General features: G+C 43.6%; 1 protein-coding gene across 1 annotated transcript in view; it reads right to left on the reverse strand.

The window, feature by feature from the left end:
- LOC117506558 (cadherin-22-like) overlaps positions 1 to 17,563 on the reverse strand; it is a 766,928-nt gene that overhangs the window by 56,974 nt on the left and 692,391 nt on the right. The window contains exon 11 of the mRNA XM_034166074.1: positions 7,945 to 8,062. Coding sequence (XP_034021965.1) covers positions 7,945 to 8,062 — 118 coding nt within the window. The remainder of the gene's footprint in view (positions 1 to 7,944; positions 8,063 to 17,563) is intronic.

The following is a 17,563-nucleotide window of genomic DNA, read 5'->3' on the forward strand; positions in this document are numbered from 1 at the left end:
GAGGTTCATCACTGACCAGTGACCAAAGGCAATGACTGGATGACTTTGGTACTGGGTCTCTTCTGATGATCATTGGGTACTGATGGAATGAGTCAAACAAGGGGTTACTAAGGGCTCTTTCACACATAGCACGAATAAGTAGGAATCAGGGTGAATCACGGCAAAACAGCCCAAATGAGCGAACCCGGAAAACATCAATCCAATGTCGGGAGGGACACATGGTCAGGTAGGCATGAATGATCCCGCTGTGACAGTTTTGTGCATGTGCGTGCGAGCAGCTGGAGTATGTGGAACCACACTGTGCCACAGCTGTGGAGATAAAAAAAAAAAAACAACAGCTGGAGTGTGGATCCACATTGCGTGCTGATGTAGAGAAACAAAAAATTAAAAATACATGCCACTTGTGGGATTCGAACCTGCAACTTACAAAAGCTCTGATTAACAGATGGAAACTTTACCACTGCACTAATATCACTCTCTTGTAACAGGAAAGTAAAATGCCTAAAATCAACAAGGAAATAAATGTATTTTTATAAAAGAGAAATTAGACGATGTAGACGAAGAGGAAGGTTTTGTCATCTTTAATTAGGGCGAAAAAAGCATCACAATAACTGACAAAACAGTGTTTGTTATGGCATATTTTTGGTGATACATGACTGAAAGTGTCATATTTATTGCACTGTTGGCTTGTAGTCCTACGGCGCACCTCTCACAGGACACCTGTGTCCTATCAGACAGACGTGACCTTCAGATCGCCTGCTGCATGACCACATCATCTGACGGGCCGTTACACCTGAGACAGCCTGTCAAGGTGTGCACCGTGCACTCGCTTGCTGTAGTCTGTCGCAAAAGCAATATATGTTTTTATGTATGTCCACATGAAGACAGCAAGCAGACACATGTGCATCAGAGTGGACAGCTGTAAAGTCATGTCCGTCAAAACACGGTGTTCCCCAGCCATGATGTCCAGAACCAGAGATCTCAACAGCTGCTGCTGTCGGTGGTTATGTGATCATTTTTAGTTATTTTATTATGTATATGTAGTTATTGTAGCACTTATTTATATACCGGTCTTTGCGGTGGTCTCTGTGTTTTTAATGTGACACGTCATGTGCACTGAGCCGTCATTTGCAGCTGTCAGTCTCTGGCTGATGATCAGCTGGGAGGCGGTTCACTGTGCTGTGTGCACTCAGATGTGGCTGGCCAGTCCCCATCTACATACATATCAGCATTCCATGCAAGTGTGCTCCCCCTCCCCTCCCCCCGGCATGCCACATTTGTTGTGGAGGGAGGAGCGTGAAACACACGCATGCCATATGTGTTGTGTGTGTGTGTGTGTGTGTGTGGGGGGGGGGGGGGGCAACACACGCGTGATACACATGCACGGCACATGTGTTGAGGGGGGAAGCCGATACTCTGGCACGCCACATGTGTCTTGTGCTTTGCAACACCACAGTCGTGGGGGTACTTAGACAAATTTCAGAGCCAGCTCAAAAGTGGTCGTCTGCTCACTATTTCCGTGCTGACAGTGCGACTGGCCCCACATTTTCTGTCTAGCGAGCAGTGTTGGATGTTCATGTGTGTCCCCTGGAATTTGGCCAACACCTGCCGCGAGAGGGATCAAAGAGGCTCTTACAGGGCTTTCAGCTGCTGGTGTGCATGAATAGTTGTAGTGACAGATATACGAGGCGTTGGAGGCAGCTCTGATTTTTTCACTAATGGCATGCAATTCCTCCTTTGTGCGCTAGCTGGCTTCAACTGTGTTATGTGTGAAGGGGCCCTAAGAGAGACTGAGATAAGTAGTTGCATTTTGAAGGAGCATCAGCTTTGACATTTTGGCCATGTGGTGCATTTCTCTGTGCACAAACCAGTGCACAGGCGCCTGAGTGTTGGAGTCTCTGGTAGCTCGAGAAGGCCAAGAGGTCACCCATATTTCATCTGACTGCGGCAGATAGATGGGTATTTTAGAGATGTGGCAATGGACCATGGGTGACTGCCATCCAGCACCCACGGCGGTTCCATGGTGTCATGGATGTGATGAATTGCAGCACCAGCGCATGCTTCGAGACTTGACTTGAGGATCATACATACTGCTTACAAGAAGAGATGGCAAATGAGCATTAATCCCCACCTTCAAAGAAGCAGAAATGTAGAAGGAAACAAAATCGTGGCCAATGAAGGCATAATGCATTCTTCAACATCACCACTAGATGATACTAAATTTTACACAGTGTAGCTTTAATATATTGATTTCTATCAAACAGGGCATCACAGTGGTGCAACTGGTTCACTCTCAGACAGAAGGTCCTTGCTTCAGGGGTACCTATTCGCCATTCTGGATGTACATCTGGAGTTGGGTCAGGAAGGGTATGCAATGTAAACTTGTGCCAAATCAACATAAGGATCCACTGTGGCAACCCTGAGCAAAACTAATACTGATTTATGTCCATCCTACATCAGTCTTAGAAGTTACCTGCATTAAGTTGGGATATCACACACTTTAACTGTCCTGAGACAAGACACAGCATCTGCATCGTCTCAGTCCACATAGCTGTAAATTGGTACTGGTCTTGGCTGGGGACGCAACCTGTGATATTCTGGTGTCCCATCCAGGGAAAGTTGTAGACTTGCATCTGCTTCACATTACAGAACTCAGAGAAAAGCACCAGCACCAACAGGTCTCAGGGCCTATATAGGAATGTGGTGTGCCTCTGGGATGTGCTTGACATGCTTCAGCGCAAGACTGTCACAACACACCACATACACACTGGTGAAGAAAATAATTTTTGCAAGGATAATGTGAACACACGTTTAGCGTTGACAAGCCTTTGCCCCTGGCTGCCTGACTGTGCATAGGCATGGAGAGTGTTCACATCTGTACATATACATCATGACCAGTCATCATTCTGTGACACATATAACTCATGTACAAACCCATCCAAGGTGAATAAGAAGTCTGCGGGTCACAGAGCTTTCTCTTATCGTGCCCCTGTTCTGTGGAATGATCTCCCTGCATCAATAAAACAGTCAGATTCTGTGGAGATTTTCAAGTCCAGACTTAAGATGCACTTATTTTCCCTTTCATATGGCTAGCATACTGGTACAGTTTTGTTTTACGCTTTTTACTCTTTTAATTCATTTATTAGCCGCAGCCTCAACTTTACGTAAATTCTGGTCTTTTAGTGAAGTTTAGGGCTAGTGGGCGGTGATCACCTTAGTATTTCTCTCTTTTTTCTTTTGTTTAATGCTGGCAAATTATACAGTATTTTTTTGTCTTTCTGATGCCTGATTCTGTTTTTTCTCTCTGTTTAAGGTACAGCTCCATCCAGAGATGGGAGTTGTATTCGTGTTGGCGATCCTCCTGCCCTGTGCGCCAATAGCATTTCTTGTATATTCGTCCGTGTATTGTTCTGTAATTTATGTTTGTAGCATGGCCCAAGCAGAGGGTCACCCCTTTGAGTCTGGTCTGCTTGAGGTTTCTTCCTCAGAGGGAGTTTTTCCTTACCACTGTTGCTCTGGGGGTTGGTAAGGTTAGACCTTACCTGTGTGAAGCACTTTGAGGCAACTCTGTTGTGATTTGGCGCTATATAAATGAAAATAAATTGAAATTGAATTCTCCAAACCTGAGTATACAGTAGTGTTCAGAATAATAGTAGTGCAATATGACTAAAAACATTAATCCAGGTTTTGAGTATATTTCGTATTGTTACATGGGAAACAAGGTAAAAGTAGATTCAGTAGATTCTCACAAATCCAACAAGACCAAGCATTCATGATATGCACACTCTTAAGGCTACGAAATTGGGCTATTAGTAAAAAAAAGTAGAAAAGGGGGTGTTCACAATAATAGTAGCATCTGCTGTTGACGCTACAAACTCAAAACTATTATGTTCAAACTGCTTTTTTAGCAATCCTGTGAATCACTAAACTAGTATTTAGTTGTATAACCACAGTTTTTCATGATTTCTTCACATCTGCGAGGCATTAATTTTGTTGGTTTGGAACCAAGATTTTGCTTGTTTACTAGTGTGCTTGGGGTCATTGTCTTGTTGAAACACCCAACAGCAACAGCGCCTCTGTGATGAAGCCTCACAGGACATGTTGTAACATGCCCTGACATGTCCAGCTTGTCCACAATTTCTTGGATAGTCACACGACTGAAAAGCCACCGAAAGCCGTCTGAATCTTCCGAATGGTTGACGAGCTGGGCATGTTACAACATGTCCTGTGAGACTTCAACACGGAGGCGCTGTTGCTGCACCATCAGTTTTGTGCCGATGAATTTCACCGCCACTCTTTTCATGGCAAAATCTTCTTTCACAGTGGAATGTGCCAAAAAAGTGCTGATGTCCACCTCTTACGCAATTTTGCGGACGGTCCCACATCATCACAGCATTCACTTTGGAAATGATCCGGTCGTTTCAGCGTGTTGATGCCGTTCGGAGCGCGGCACACCCTCCACAGTTGTGTGGCCGTCTTTAAACTGGTTGTACCGCTCCTTAATCTGTGTGATGCCCAGAGGATCGTCACCGAAAGCCATCTGAATAATCCGAATGGTTTCCACCTGGCTATTGCCCAGTTTGTGACAAAATTTGATGCAGTCGTGCTGCTCCAGTCGTTCTGCAATTTTCCTTGAAATGAAAATCTGCCAAGTGCATTGCACATGTCCTCACACAAAGGCTGCTTACCAGCAAATGACGCAACCAACAGGCGTGAAAAAAATCACGCATGCACACGAAGGTTCAAGGTTGGCTCATGCAAGCACACGTGATTCAAATCCATCAGGTTTTTGAAAAAAAATAAAAAGGTCGGATACTTTTCTAACAGACCTCGTATAGGCCCAATACCATAGTAGGAGAAACATGCCCATATCATGATGCTTTCACCACCATGCTTCACTGTCTTCACTGTGAACTGTGGCTTGAATTCAGAGTTTGGGGGTCGTCTCATAAACTGTCTGTGGCCCTTGGACCCAAAAAGAACAATTTTACTCTCATCAGTCCATAAAATATTCCTCCATTTCTCTTTAGGCCAGTTGATGTGTTCTTTGGCAAATTGTAACCTCTTCTGCACATGTCTTTTATTTAACAGAGGGACTTTGCGGGGAATTCTTGCAAATAAATTAGCTTCACACAGGCGTCGTCTAACTGTCACAGCACTTACAGGCAACTCCAGACTGTCTTTGATCATCCTGGAGCTGATCAATGGGTGAGCCTTTGCCATTCTGGTTATTCTTCTATCCATTTTGATGATTGTTTTGCGTTTTCTTCCATGCGTCTCTGGTTTTTCTGTCCTTTTTAAAGCATTGGAGATCATTGTAGATGAACAGCCTATAATTTTTTGCAATTACATATACGTTTTCCCCTCTCCAATCAACTTTTTAATCAAACTACGCTGTTCTTCTGAACAATGTCTTGAACGTCCCACTTTCCTCAGGCTTTCAAAGAGAAAAGCATGTTCAACAGGTGCTGGCTTCATCCTTACATAGGGGACATCTGATTCACACCTGTTTGTTCCACAAAATTGACAAACTCACTGACTGAATGCCACACTACTATTATTGTGAACACCCCCTTTTCTACTTTTTTTTACTAATAGCCCAATTTCATAGCCTTAAGAGGGTGCATATCATGAATGCTTGGTCTTGTTGGATTTGTGAGAATCTACTGAATCTACTGGTACCTTGTTTCCCATGTAACAATAAGAAATATACTCAAAACCTGGATTAATCTTTTGAGTAACATAGCACTATTATTATTCTGAACACTACTGTATGTGCAAGATGGCAACTCCTGAGGGAAGCCAGTAAGACACTCATGATAACTCTGAAGAACCTATAGGCTTCAGTGGCTGTGACTGGAGGGATCGTAGATTATGAAACTTTTGTGTCTTCTCATCAGTGTTGTCAAAGTGGTCATGGGTGGCTTGGTGGCTTCCCTCACTATCTCCTGCTTGCACATACCTGTACAGTGTGGTTTTGAGCCGCATTTACTGTAGAGCATCATTCATTCATTTTCTTTGTCCGCTTACACCAATGAAGGATCACGTGAGGGCTGGAGCCTATTCCAGCAGTCATAATGCGTGAGGTGGGGTACACCCTGGACAGGATACCAGTCTGTTGCAGGGCCACACATAGACAGACAAACACAGTCACACCTGGGGTCAATTTAATTCTCTTACCTAACCTGCATGTCTTTGGATGTGGGAGAAAGCCAGAGCAAACACGGGGAGAACATGCAAAGTCCACACAGAAAAGACTTGGCGGGAAGCGATCCCATGACCTTCAATTTCAATTTAATTTCATTTATATAGGGCCAAATCACAACAGAGTTGCCACAAGGCGCTTCATCCTCTGAGGCAACAGTGCTAAGCACTAAGCCACCGTGTTGCCCCTGTAGAGTACCATAATGTTTGTAGTTCTATCTTCACAGTAAATTAACTCAGAAATGTTCATGTGTTCACCCCCTGAGATCTCTAAAGAAAACTGGCTGTAAAAGTGATAATTGAGTGTATTAGTATTTGTTTTAATTTCACTGTACAAAAGCAGTTTGTTTTCATATTTCACTACTTTTACATTTGAACAGTTGATTCTATAAAGCTGGTTCATTTGCAGTCATTTCTGAGCCTATTTAAATTTTGTATTTAAAATAAAAGGACTCCAATAACCTTGAGCAGGACTGTATTGTTACATATGTGTGCATGTGCACATAATGTGACATGCATGTGGATCTGTGCATGCACCCACCTCCCTCCCTCGGCACTGTGACATTTTCCTACCTCATACTGCTCTCCTGACATTTTCATAGTGTCAGATCAATCTCGATTTAGCTAGATGTCACATTCACTTAGGTACACATTTATAAAATAAGAATCTGCAAACAACACAGGTTCCCCACCACCACTACTACGCCCACTCATGAAAAAAACCCTTCCCACCACAGCAAAGTCAAAAGCAGACAAGTGACATTGATGTTTCTTTTTGTCAATCAGTCCTTCATTTCTTCACTATACTGAGATTTCATGATGGCACTTGAGGCATTTGTTGAAATTGTTGGCATTCCATTAAAGTAAAATTTAGGGAAAAAAAAAAAAAAAAGCTTTAACACACTTGAAAAACACACTTTTCTCAGCTAAGGACCTTCATATAAAATCTTATCACACTTAAAAAACTCTTTTATAGACATTGTTATACATTTTTTAAATATCTTTTGCAAGTACTTCAGTTCAACATGCAGAGCAAAGTCAGGAGCTGGAGAAGGTGAAGCGGGTGCCCACATTTTACCTGGCTCTGGCAGACAGATGGTTACATTTGAGAGGTGAAGGACTGGCTGTCTGTCTGGCTGGACACCAACCAATAAAATTTTATAGAAGGGAAGTAGGTCCAATACAGTTCCTGGCGTGGTAGTCCCTGGCTTCCAAACCATGAATTCCCCCTCATCAGCACGCCAATACCATCACAGGTTATTTCCCCATCCAAGGCTCATACCAACAGGGTGGACTAGGACAATGCAGGTGAAGTGTCTTATCCAGCTTGGGCAGCTTGAAGCACATATCATCCAGAGCCACACAATAGGAGCTTTAAAACCGCTCCTCAGAAAATGTATGGGTGATATCACACAGCACAGACAGGCTCAGTGAGAGTGGCTCACAGAAAAATTGGCCCAATATGGACTTCACGGCCTATGACGTAGAAGTCTAAATTTTACTTATAGCAGTGATGTTTCTGCAGACATCAACATAATTATGTAACTTTGATTATGTTTACTGTGAAGCCACAACTAAATGTAAATGTACTTTATAAAGTGGTTGAAAGTGCTTTTTTGCCAGTTTTTTGTTTGTTTGTTTGTTTTTTTTAGCTGAGTGGTAAAAAATATTCTGTCGACCAAAAAACATTTTGGTTAAACATGCACTCCTGTTCTCATTGTCCAACTTTTGCCATCTCACCTTTGATATCCCACAGAGTAAAGTGGCGATTACTCGAGGCTTCGGGAGCCAGGGTGAAGTAGAACCGATGTCCGGTTTGCGGCTCATCTCGATCCACCACACTGATGGTGTGGATGAGCTACGTAAAGAGAAGCAAAGAAAGAAGAAAACAGGGGGGAACAGAGGTCAGGTGAGAACATCCCAACAGAAATTATAAAATAAATCTGAAAATTGCTGAATGTTTTACACCTTAAATGGGAGCAGTACAATTGCCGTCACAAAGACATGATACTGTATGTTCTCTCTCCATGAAGCTCACACAGCAATACAAAATCCACCTTAAATGTTAGGAATGCAAAATAATCATACCCCCTCTCACTAAATTGTGATAGAGGAGGAAAAACAGTGTATTCTGTAGGAATGGGACAACAAGTTGTAATACTCGACTATGACTACCTAACAATAGATGACTATTTTTTATTAGTCGACTAGGCAAAAGCCATTTATTAAGTTCATTTAATCCTTAAAAGAATAGACCTACTGGAGCTGCCACCACTCCCTTCACTCAGTGAAGAAAGTGTGTGAACCTTGGCAGGTGAATTAGTCAGCTCAAATGGGTAGTCTATGCCTAGTAAATGAATGCAGATAGTCTTCATGCTAATGCTGTTTTTTGTTTGTGATTTTGTGCTTATATTTGTTAAAATAAATGTCACATTTGAGTTTTACCATGAATATTCAAAATTGGCTGAATTCATTCATTGTCAAATTTAGTTACCAACCAGTTGGCTGGTCGTTGACTAATGGTACTAGTCGACTAATAACACTGGTCAACATGATTTTTCTTGCATGAAGTTTTTCAGCAGATTTTGGGTAATTTAAAGGCACTGAATCTGCTTCTGGTGTTAGTTTTCACATAATTTTTAAGATATCCATCCATCCATTTTCTTTCGCTTTATCCGGAGTCGGGTTGCGGGGGCAGCAGCTCAAGCAAAGCCGCCCAGACCTCCCGAACCACACACACCTCCTCCAGCTCCTCCGGGGGAACCCCATGGCGTTCCCAAGTCAGCCGAGAGATGTAGTCCCTCCAGCGTCTCCTGGGTCTTCCCCAGGGCCTCCTCTCAGTGGGACAAGCCCGGAACACCTCTCCAGCGACGCGTCCAGGGGGCATCCGGAAAAGATGCCCAAGCCACCTCAACTGACTCCTTTCGACGTGGAGGAGCAGCGGCTCGACTCCAAGCTCCTCCCGAGTGACCGAGCTCCTCACCCTATCTCTAAGGGACTGCCCAGCCACCCTGTGGAGGAAACTCATCTCGGCCGCTTGTATTCGCGATCTCATTCTTTCGGTCATGGGCCAAATCTCATGACCATAGGTGAGGATCGGAACGTAGATCGATTGGTAAATCGAGAGCTTTGCCCCCCTACTCAGCTCTCTCTTCACCACGACGGTCCGATACAGCGACCGCATCACTGCAGATGCTGCACCGATCCGCCTATCGATCTCACGCTCCATCCGTCCCTCACTCGTGAACAAGACTCCGAGATACTTAAACTCCTCCACTTGAGGCAAGGACACTCCACCGACCTGAAGAGGGCAAAGCACCTTTTTCCGGTCGAGAACCATGGCCTCGGATTTGGAGGTGCTGATTTTCATCCCGGACGCTTCACACTCGGGTGCAAACTGCCCCAGTGCACGCTGAAGGTCCTGATTTGACGAAGCCAACAGAACCACATCATCCGCAAACAGCAGAGATGAGATTCTGTGGTTCCCAAACCAGACCCCCTCTACACCCTGGCTGCGCCTAGAAATTCTGTCCATAAAAATAATGAACAGAACCGGTGACAAAGGGCAGCCCTGGCGGAGGCCAACGTGCACTGGAAACAGGCTTGACTTACTACTAGCAATGTGAACCAAGCTCCTGCTGCGGTCGTAAAGGGACCGGATAGCCCTTAGCAAAGGACCCCGGACCCCGTACTCCCGGAGCACTCCCCACAGGGTGCCCCGAGGGACACGGTCGAATGCCTTCTCCAGATCCACAAAACACATGTGGACTGGTTGGGCAAACTCCCATGAACCCTCGAGCACCTGATGGAGCATGTAGAGCTGGTCCAGTGTGCCGCGACCAAGCCAAAAACCACACTGCTCCTCCTGAATCCGAATCGGTCGAATTCTCCTCTCCAGTACTCTGAAATAGACCTTACCGGGGAGGCTGAGGAGTGTGATCCCCCTATAGTTGGAACACACCCTCCGGTCCCCCTTCTTAAACAGAGGGACCACCACCCCGGTCTGCCAATCCAGAGGCACTGTCCCCGATCGCCACGCAATGTTGCAGAGGCATGTCAGCCAAGACAGCCCCACAACATCCAGAGACTTAAGGTACTCAGGACAGATTTCATCCACCCCAGGAGCCTTGCCACCGAGGAGCTTTCTAACAAGCTCGGTGACTTCGGCCTGGGTAATGGATGAGTCCGCCTCCAAGTCCCCAGTCTCTGCTTCCTCTTTGGAAGACATGACGATGGGATTGAGGAGATCCTCGAAGTACTCCACCGCCCTACAACACCCCCAGTCAGGGTCAACAGCTCCCCACCCGCACCGTAAACAGTGCTGGTGGAGAGCTGCTTCCACCTCCTGAGGTGTCGGACAGTTTGCCAGAATCTCTTCGAGGCCGACCGATAGTCCTCCTCCATAGCCTCCCCGAACTCCTCCCAGACCCGAGTTTTTGCCTCTGCAACCGCACGGGCTGGGGCACGTTTGGCCTGCCGGTACCTGTCAGCTGCCTCTGGGGTCCCACCTACCAACAAAGATAAGTAGGACTCCTTCTTCAGCTTGACGGCATCCCTTACTTCCGGTGTCCACCACCGGGTTCGGGGATTGCCGCCGCGACAGGCACCAGAGACCTTGCGACCACAGCTATGAGCAGCCGCATCGACAATGGAGGTGGAGAACATGGTCCACTCGGACTCCATGTCTCCAACCTCCCCCGGGATCTGGGAGAAGCTCTCCCAGAGGTGGGAGTTGAAGACCTCGCTGACAGAGGGTTCCGCCAGTTGTTCCCAGCAGACCCTCATGATACGTTTGGGCCTGCCAGGTCTTACCGGCTTCCTACCCTCCCAGCAGATCCAACTCACCACCAGGTGGTGATCAGTCGACAGCTCTGCCCCTCTCTTCACTCGAGTGTCCGAGACACGTGGCCGAAAGTCAGATGATACGACTACAAAGTCGATCATCGACCTCTGGCTCAGGGTGTCCTGGTGCCACATGCACTTATGGACACCCTTGTGCTCAAACATGGTGTTCGTGATGGACAAACTGTGACTAGCACAGAAATCCAACAACTGAACACCACTCTGGTTCAGATCGGGGAGGCCGTGCTTCCTGATCACCCCCCTCCAGGTCTCACTGTCACCGCCCACGTGGGCGTTGAAATCCCCCAGGAGAACAATGGAGTCCCCAGTCAGAGTGCTATCTAGTACCCCTCCCAGGGACTCCAGGAAGGTTGGGCCCGTAGGCCGAGACAATGGTGAGAGACCTGTCCCCGACCCGAAGGCATAGGGACGCGGCCCTCTCGTTCACCGGAGTGAACTCCAACACTTGGCGACTGAGCTGGGGAGCAATAAGCAATGCGACCCCAGCTCTCCGCCTCTCCCCGTGGGCGACGCCAGAAAAATGAAGCATCCAGCCCCTCTCCAGGAGTTGGGTACCAGAGCCCAAGCTGTGCGTGGAGGTGAGCCCGACTATCTCTATTCGGTATCTCTCAACCTCCCGCACAAGCTCAGGCTCCTAATTTTTAAGATATGAAAAATATTTCTCGTATCAAGCATTGAAGCAAAAGCTGCAGTCTCACACACCTCTTCGGCACCATAAACACAAACCTGCTTTCAAAACTATGCTTTTGAGGGTGATTCTTTAACTACGGGCACTACTGGCCTTGTAAATGTAATTTCCACCAAACCATTGCCTTACAATATAAAGCGCCTTGGGGCAACTGTTTGTTGTGATTTGGCGCTATATACATGTGCTCTGATGTCACTGTTTATCTCCATAGAAACTACCCAAACAATCTTTCATACAAACTGTTTAGGGACATTACAGTGTTGTGGTGGAAATTACGGCAATAGTGTGGGACAACTACATTTTGTTAAAAAAAATCACAACAGTTGTATGACATTGAATACCCCAATTATGTTTTGATTATTTTACTGATATTTTATTCAGAGATATTTTAAAACATTAGAAAAAACGTTTCTTTACCATTCATTTTTATCATTGAAGATCAAAAGTCTGGGTGTGGGACAAGCACAAAATGGCAATATTTGCATATAATGATGCTGAAAAAAGGTGAAAAAGTCATCATAGACTACTAGAACAAATTTCTTAACACACTTTCATTGTAAAGATAACTATAAAAGTGCAAAATTTCCCCTTTTTTCTGTTTTTCATACAATATGATCAAAGGACATAATAAGTACCCATAGTCTAAGAATCACCCTTGAAGCTGCTTTTGTGCATGATTAGTGGCGTCAAACTGGTGAGTGAATGAGCAACGTTTGCGTAAATCCATCAATGCGGAACATGCAGATTGCAAAAAATGTGATGTCAGCGAGGAAATCTGAGCTCAGATTCGGATTCAGCACCCCAAAATTACCCTAAATCAGTTCTCAAAGTCCATGCAAAAGAAAAAAAAAAGTTTGATGACCAGTATACTTCTCATTAGTTGTCCCAACCCTAGTATTCTCAGTCCAGAAGAAAAGTCAAAATGTAAATGTGAAATCACAGCAGGGCTCAGACAGCGTGCAGAGGTGTCTTTTTTCCACGTGATGTAATAGTAGTGATCTGCGCTTAAAGATAAAATTGGACTGTGATCTAATTTGGTGAAGTCTGTGCAGATGCAGCAAGGTGAGATAGAATTCACTGTGAGCTCAACAGACATCAAACAGCCCACAGAGAGTCTTTCACCTTAACACAGGCCTCTCAGTGACAATTCATCTCGCGTATATCACGTTAGTCCACAATAGCATCAAACCACCACAAGATAAATGATATTTTCACTTCACATCCGATGGCTCAGATTTCTAGCCGTCTCTGCCCCACAGACTCTTTGCATGTTTCAGATTTTGTGTTAATGTGGTGATAATTACAGTTATTTTCCACATACAGCTGTGCTCAAAAGTTTACATACCCTGGCAGAATTTAAGCTTTTTTGGCCCTTTTTTCAGAGAATATGAATGACAACACAAAAACTTTTTTTTTTTTTCACTCATGGTTTGTGGTTGGGTGTAGCCATTTATTGTCAAACAACTGTGGTTCCTATTTTTAAATCAAAATGACAAGAGAACTACCCAAATGACCTTGAACCAAAGTTTACATACAGTACCCCTGTACTTACTACTATGTATTGCCCCCTTTAATAACATCAATGACAGCTTGGAGTCTTTTGTGGTTGTTGTGGATGAGGCTCTCTGATGGTAAAGCTGCCACTGAATATGTTTCGGATTTTATTTACATCAATCACAAAGAAATACAAACAATATGGGACTCTATGGTAAATCTGCATGGAGTAGACAGTTCTCAAAAACTGAGTGATTGTGCAAGAAGGAGAAGAGTGAGGAAAGCCACCAAGACACCCAGACAACCCAGAAGAAGTTATAGGCTTATGTGGATGTGATTGGAGAAATTATGCACAGTGCAAGCTTTGCATTTTGCATCACCAGTTATCCATCTTCATGATGAAGTGGTATAGAGGAGGATTTTCTTAAAAAGAAGACCTGAAAGTTTAGCTACAAATTGCCAGAAGGTACATCTGAGATGCAAGCCTGGATTTGATCTGTTTTGGTGAAAGAAAATCCTTCTCTGCTCTACTCCACTATGAAGCTAAGAGTAGTGATGCAAAATGCAAAGCTTGCACTGTGCACAATTTCTCCAATCACAGCCACATAAGCCCATAACTTCTCCTGGGTTGTCTGGGTCTTGTTGGCTTTCCTCACTCTTCTCCTTCTTGCACAGTCACTCAGTTTTTGAGAACTGTCTACTCCATGCAGATTTACCATAAAGTGCCATATTGTTTGTATTTCTTCATAAGTGATGCACATAAAGTCCAAGACATATTCAGTGGGAGCTTTACCATCAGAGAGCCTCGTCCAAAGCTACCACAAAAGACTCCAAGCTGTCATTGATGTTAAAGGGGCAATACACAGTATTAAGAACAGGGGAATGTAAACTTTGAATCAGGGTCATTTGGGTAGTTCTCTTGTCATTTTGATTTAAAAGAGGAAACAGTTGTTTGACAATAAATGGCTTCACCCAACCACTAACCATGAGTGAAAAAAAAGTTTTTGTGTTGTCATTCATATTCTCTTAATAATGGCCAAAAAAGCAAAAATTCTACCAGGGTATGTAAAATTTTGAGCACAAATGTATGTATAATTTTTATTTTTGGTTAAAGGGGTAGGCATTCACAAGCTTTTGCTTCTGCCTACACCCATCACGTCCCCAACAAGAGGAGGTGATGGTCTAGTGGTTAAGGTGTTGGACTTGAGTCCAGAAGATCATGGGTTCGAATGGAAAATCACTAAGGGCCCTTGGGCAAGGCCTTTAATCCCCTATTGCTCCCGGTGTGTAGTGAGCGCCTTGTATGGCAGCACCCTGACATTGGGGTGAATGTGAAGCATAATTGTAAATTGCTTTGAGCATCTGATGCAGATGGAAAAGCGCTATATAAATGCAGTCCATTTACCATTTCACCCTTTTGGTGCATGGGTGCATTGATGGATTATTGTCTTTCTTTCTTTGTATGTTTTTTGTTGTCTTAGATCTGTGTGTGCCAAATAAATTCATTCCTTCATTCAAAACCACCAGTGGGCCAATTAGCTTCCGCTAAATTTAGTTCTGATAACTTTCAGTCTGCTAACATTTTTTATTTTTTATTTTTTTTGCTGGCATAGAAATCAAGCTGAATGGTCAGAAACATCAGAAAAAAACTAAAATCTTACATGTTAATTCCTGTCATATGCTTTGCAATAAACAGACCACTGTGAGAAGCTCAGTCCTCCCCCAGTAAAAGTGGAAGAGAACTGCTATTGCAAAGAAGGAAAAAAAAATGTCATTTACTTTCAATATGCCAATATGCAAAGCAAAGCACCTTTCACTCATGGTTTCATTTAAAACCAATTGCGGACAGTTTAGCAAAATTAATGGCAACTCTGTCATTTTTACAAAGTGAAAATATGATATTGTTTATATTTTTTAAAGTAATGCACTAATTCCTAAAGGTTTGGGTATTTAACAGACAAGTGCGAAAGGCATTATGGGAAAATTCAAAGAAGCTGCTCTCATCACTTCCTCCTCACCCCCTCCGTCAAAATATAGAGAACACTGCCATCTACTGGATGGGAGTGTAAATAGACTAACATATTCAGTACGTCTCAATATAAGTGGATCACCAATCACACGCAATGTAAAAACCAACACACAAGTTACAGTAACTTTACAGGGGGTGTCAAAATTGGCATGTTTTTGTTTATTTCAGTTTCCCAACATTATATAATTTTAATGTATCACAATTCACAGCATTGAGATATCCCATAATCCTTTGCACACCAGAGAGTTGCTGCAGTCAAAATAACACAGAGAAACTACATGACGACAATTGCAAATTAACATTATATGACCAAAATGTAACTTTTATGCCTTTCATAACATTTTAAGAGACTGCTGCATGAGACTCTGAAAACTTGCTAAAACAAATATTCCAAATATTCCGTGTCTGCTACATTTAACCTGCATGGAACTTTATAAACACAAACCATTTTTCAAACATTTTATATACTATTACTCTGGAACAAACAGTGCTGTAAAGGACAATAAGCAGGATGTTAAAGAGCAAACCTCAATTTCCTCAAGAATGACATGAACATGAAGCAATTGCGGCTTACAGTGATTCCCCGCCCACTGTAAATAATGGTGAAACAACCTGAGCTTCTTGCAGGTTTACAGAAAACAAACACAATAACAATGTCTATAAACCCAGATCATATATTCACGAGAGTTTTAGGCACAATATATAAAGAGTTTTATGTTGGGATGACGTTAATGCTGTTGTTCGTGTGCAGTGCAGCGGTTAAATTGCAGCCTGATCAGACAGTCTCAATACAAACTCTCTGGAATTTTGTGAGATTTTCGGGGGTTTGAAACCCCACACACACATTAGTTGTAGTTGTTGGTCTATTTACACTCCCATTCAGTAGATAGCAGTGTTCGCTGCATATTGACGGGGGGGGGGGGGGGGGGGGGGGTGTGATGAGAGCAGCATATTAGAAATTTCCCATAATGCCTTTCGGCACATGTGTCTGTTTAACATCAAACCTTCAGAATTAGTGCAGTACTTTAAAACTAAAACATATAGCTGATATTTTCACTTTGTAAAAAGGACAGAGGTGATGTTAATTTTGATAACTTGTACAGAATTAGTTTGTTTACATTTTAACCATAAGTCAAAACTGCCTTGCTGTGCATCTCTCCTGTGACACGTCTGCAAGACTGTATGGCTGTGAAAATAAATTATCTTTTTTTTTTTTTTTCTTTTCTTTCTCTGGTCAATAGGTCTGTTTTGCTGGGAGAATCAAATCAAATCAACTTAATTTATAAAGCACTTAAAAAAAACAGCTCACTCTGAAACACAGTGCTGTCCTTGAGAGGACATAAAAGCAACAAAGTACAAAAAAATAAGCTCAAAAAATTAAAACTGAAACAAGTAAAATCAGTTAAAACAGCCAAAACAGATCGAGATCTCATTCCAGGTTCAAAGCCAGTGCATAAAAGTGGGTTTTAAGATTGATTTTAATATCAGAAAGTGAAGAGCCCTGCATGATGTGGAGCGGTAGAACGTTCCACATCTTTGGAGCCACAACAGAAAAAGCTCGGTCCCCTCTGAGCATACACTTGCACCTCGGCACCTCCAGGAGGAGCTGATCAGCTGACTGGAGTTGGTGAGCAGGGGCGTAAAGATGAAGCAGCTCAGAGAGGTAGGGCAGGGCAAGGCCATTTAAAGATTTAAAAACAAATAAAAGAAACTTAAAATGAATTCTAAAATGCACAGGCAGCCAGTGGAGGGAGGCCAGGATAGGTGTAATGTGCTCCCTCTTATGTGCACCAGTTAGCAGACGGGTGGCAGCATTCTGAGAGAAGGCTGATCTTAGACAGAAATGCTGGCTCGTTGTTTGTGATTGCCTTTGAATTTACTCAGAAGTATCAGCAGATGTCAGTGTACTGGAGTCAATATTAAAAGTTATCAGGTCAGCTTTTAGCTGTAACTTCCGCATTTTTTTTTAGGGGTTTATCAGTTTAGCTTTATAAAAGTTAAATTTTCAGTTAGCGGACTAAATATTATTGAAGCTAACTTTTTGGTTAGCTGTGCCCACCACTGGGTTTCTTCTGCTAAAGCAACTGCAAGTGCTGCAGCTACATACATGGATGGAACACATACTGTGCACTGTTGCATCAGAAAATATTAATTACAAAAATGGGCACTCATAAAGCGTAACAACAGTACCTTACATCTTGTGACACAAAGCACATCCTACAGTATCTAGGTCCTGGTGTTGGTGCTTATCCCAGGATTCTATAGCATGGGTTCACAGTCCATCA

The sequence above is a fragment of the Thalassophryne amazonica genome, chromosome 3 (assembly GCF_902500255.1).
Source record: "Thalassophryne amazonica chromosome 3, fThaAma1.1, whole genome shotgun sequence".
Lineage (NCBI taxonomy): Eukaryota > Metazoa > Chordata > Actinopteri > Batrachoidiformes > Batrachoididae > Thalassophryne > Thalassophryne amazonica.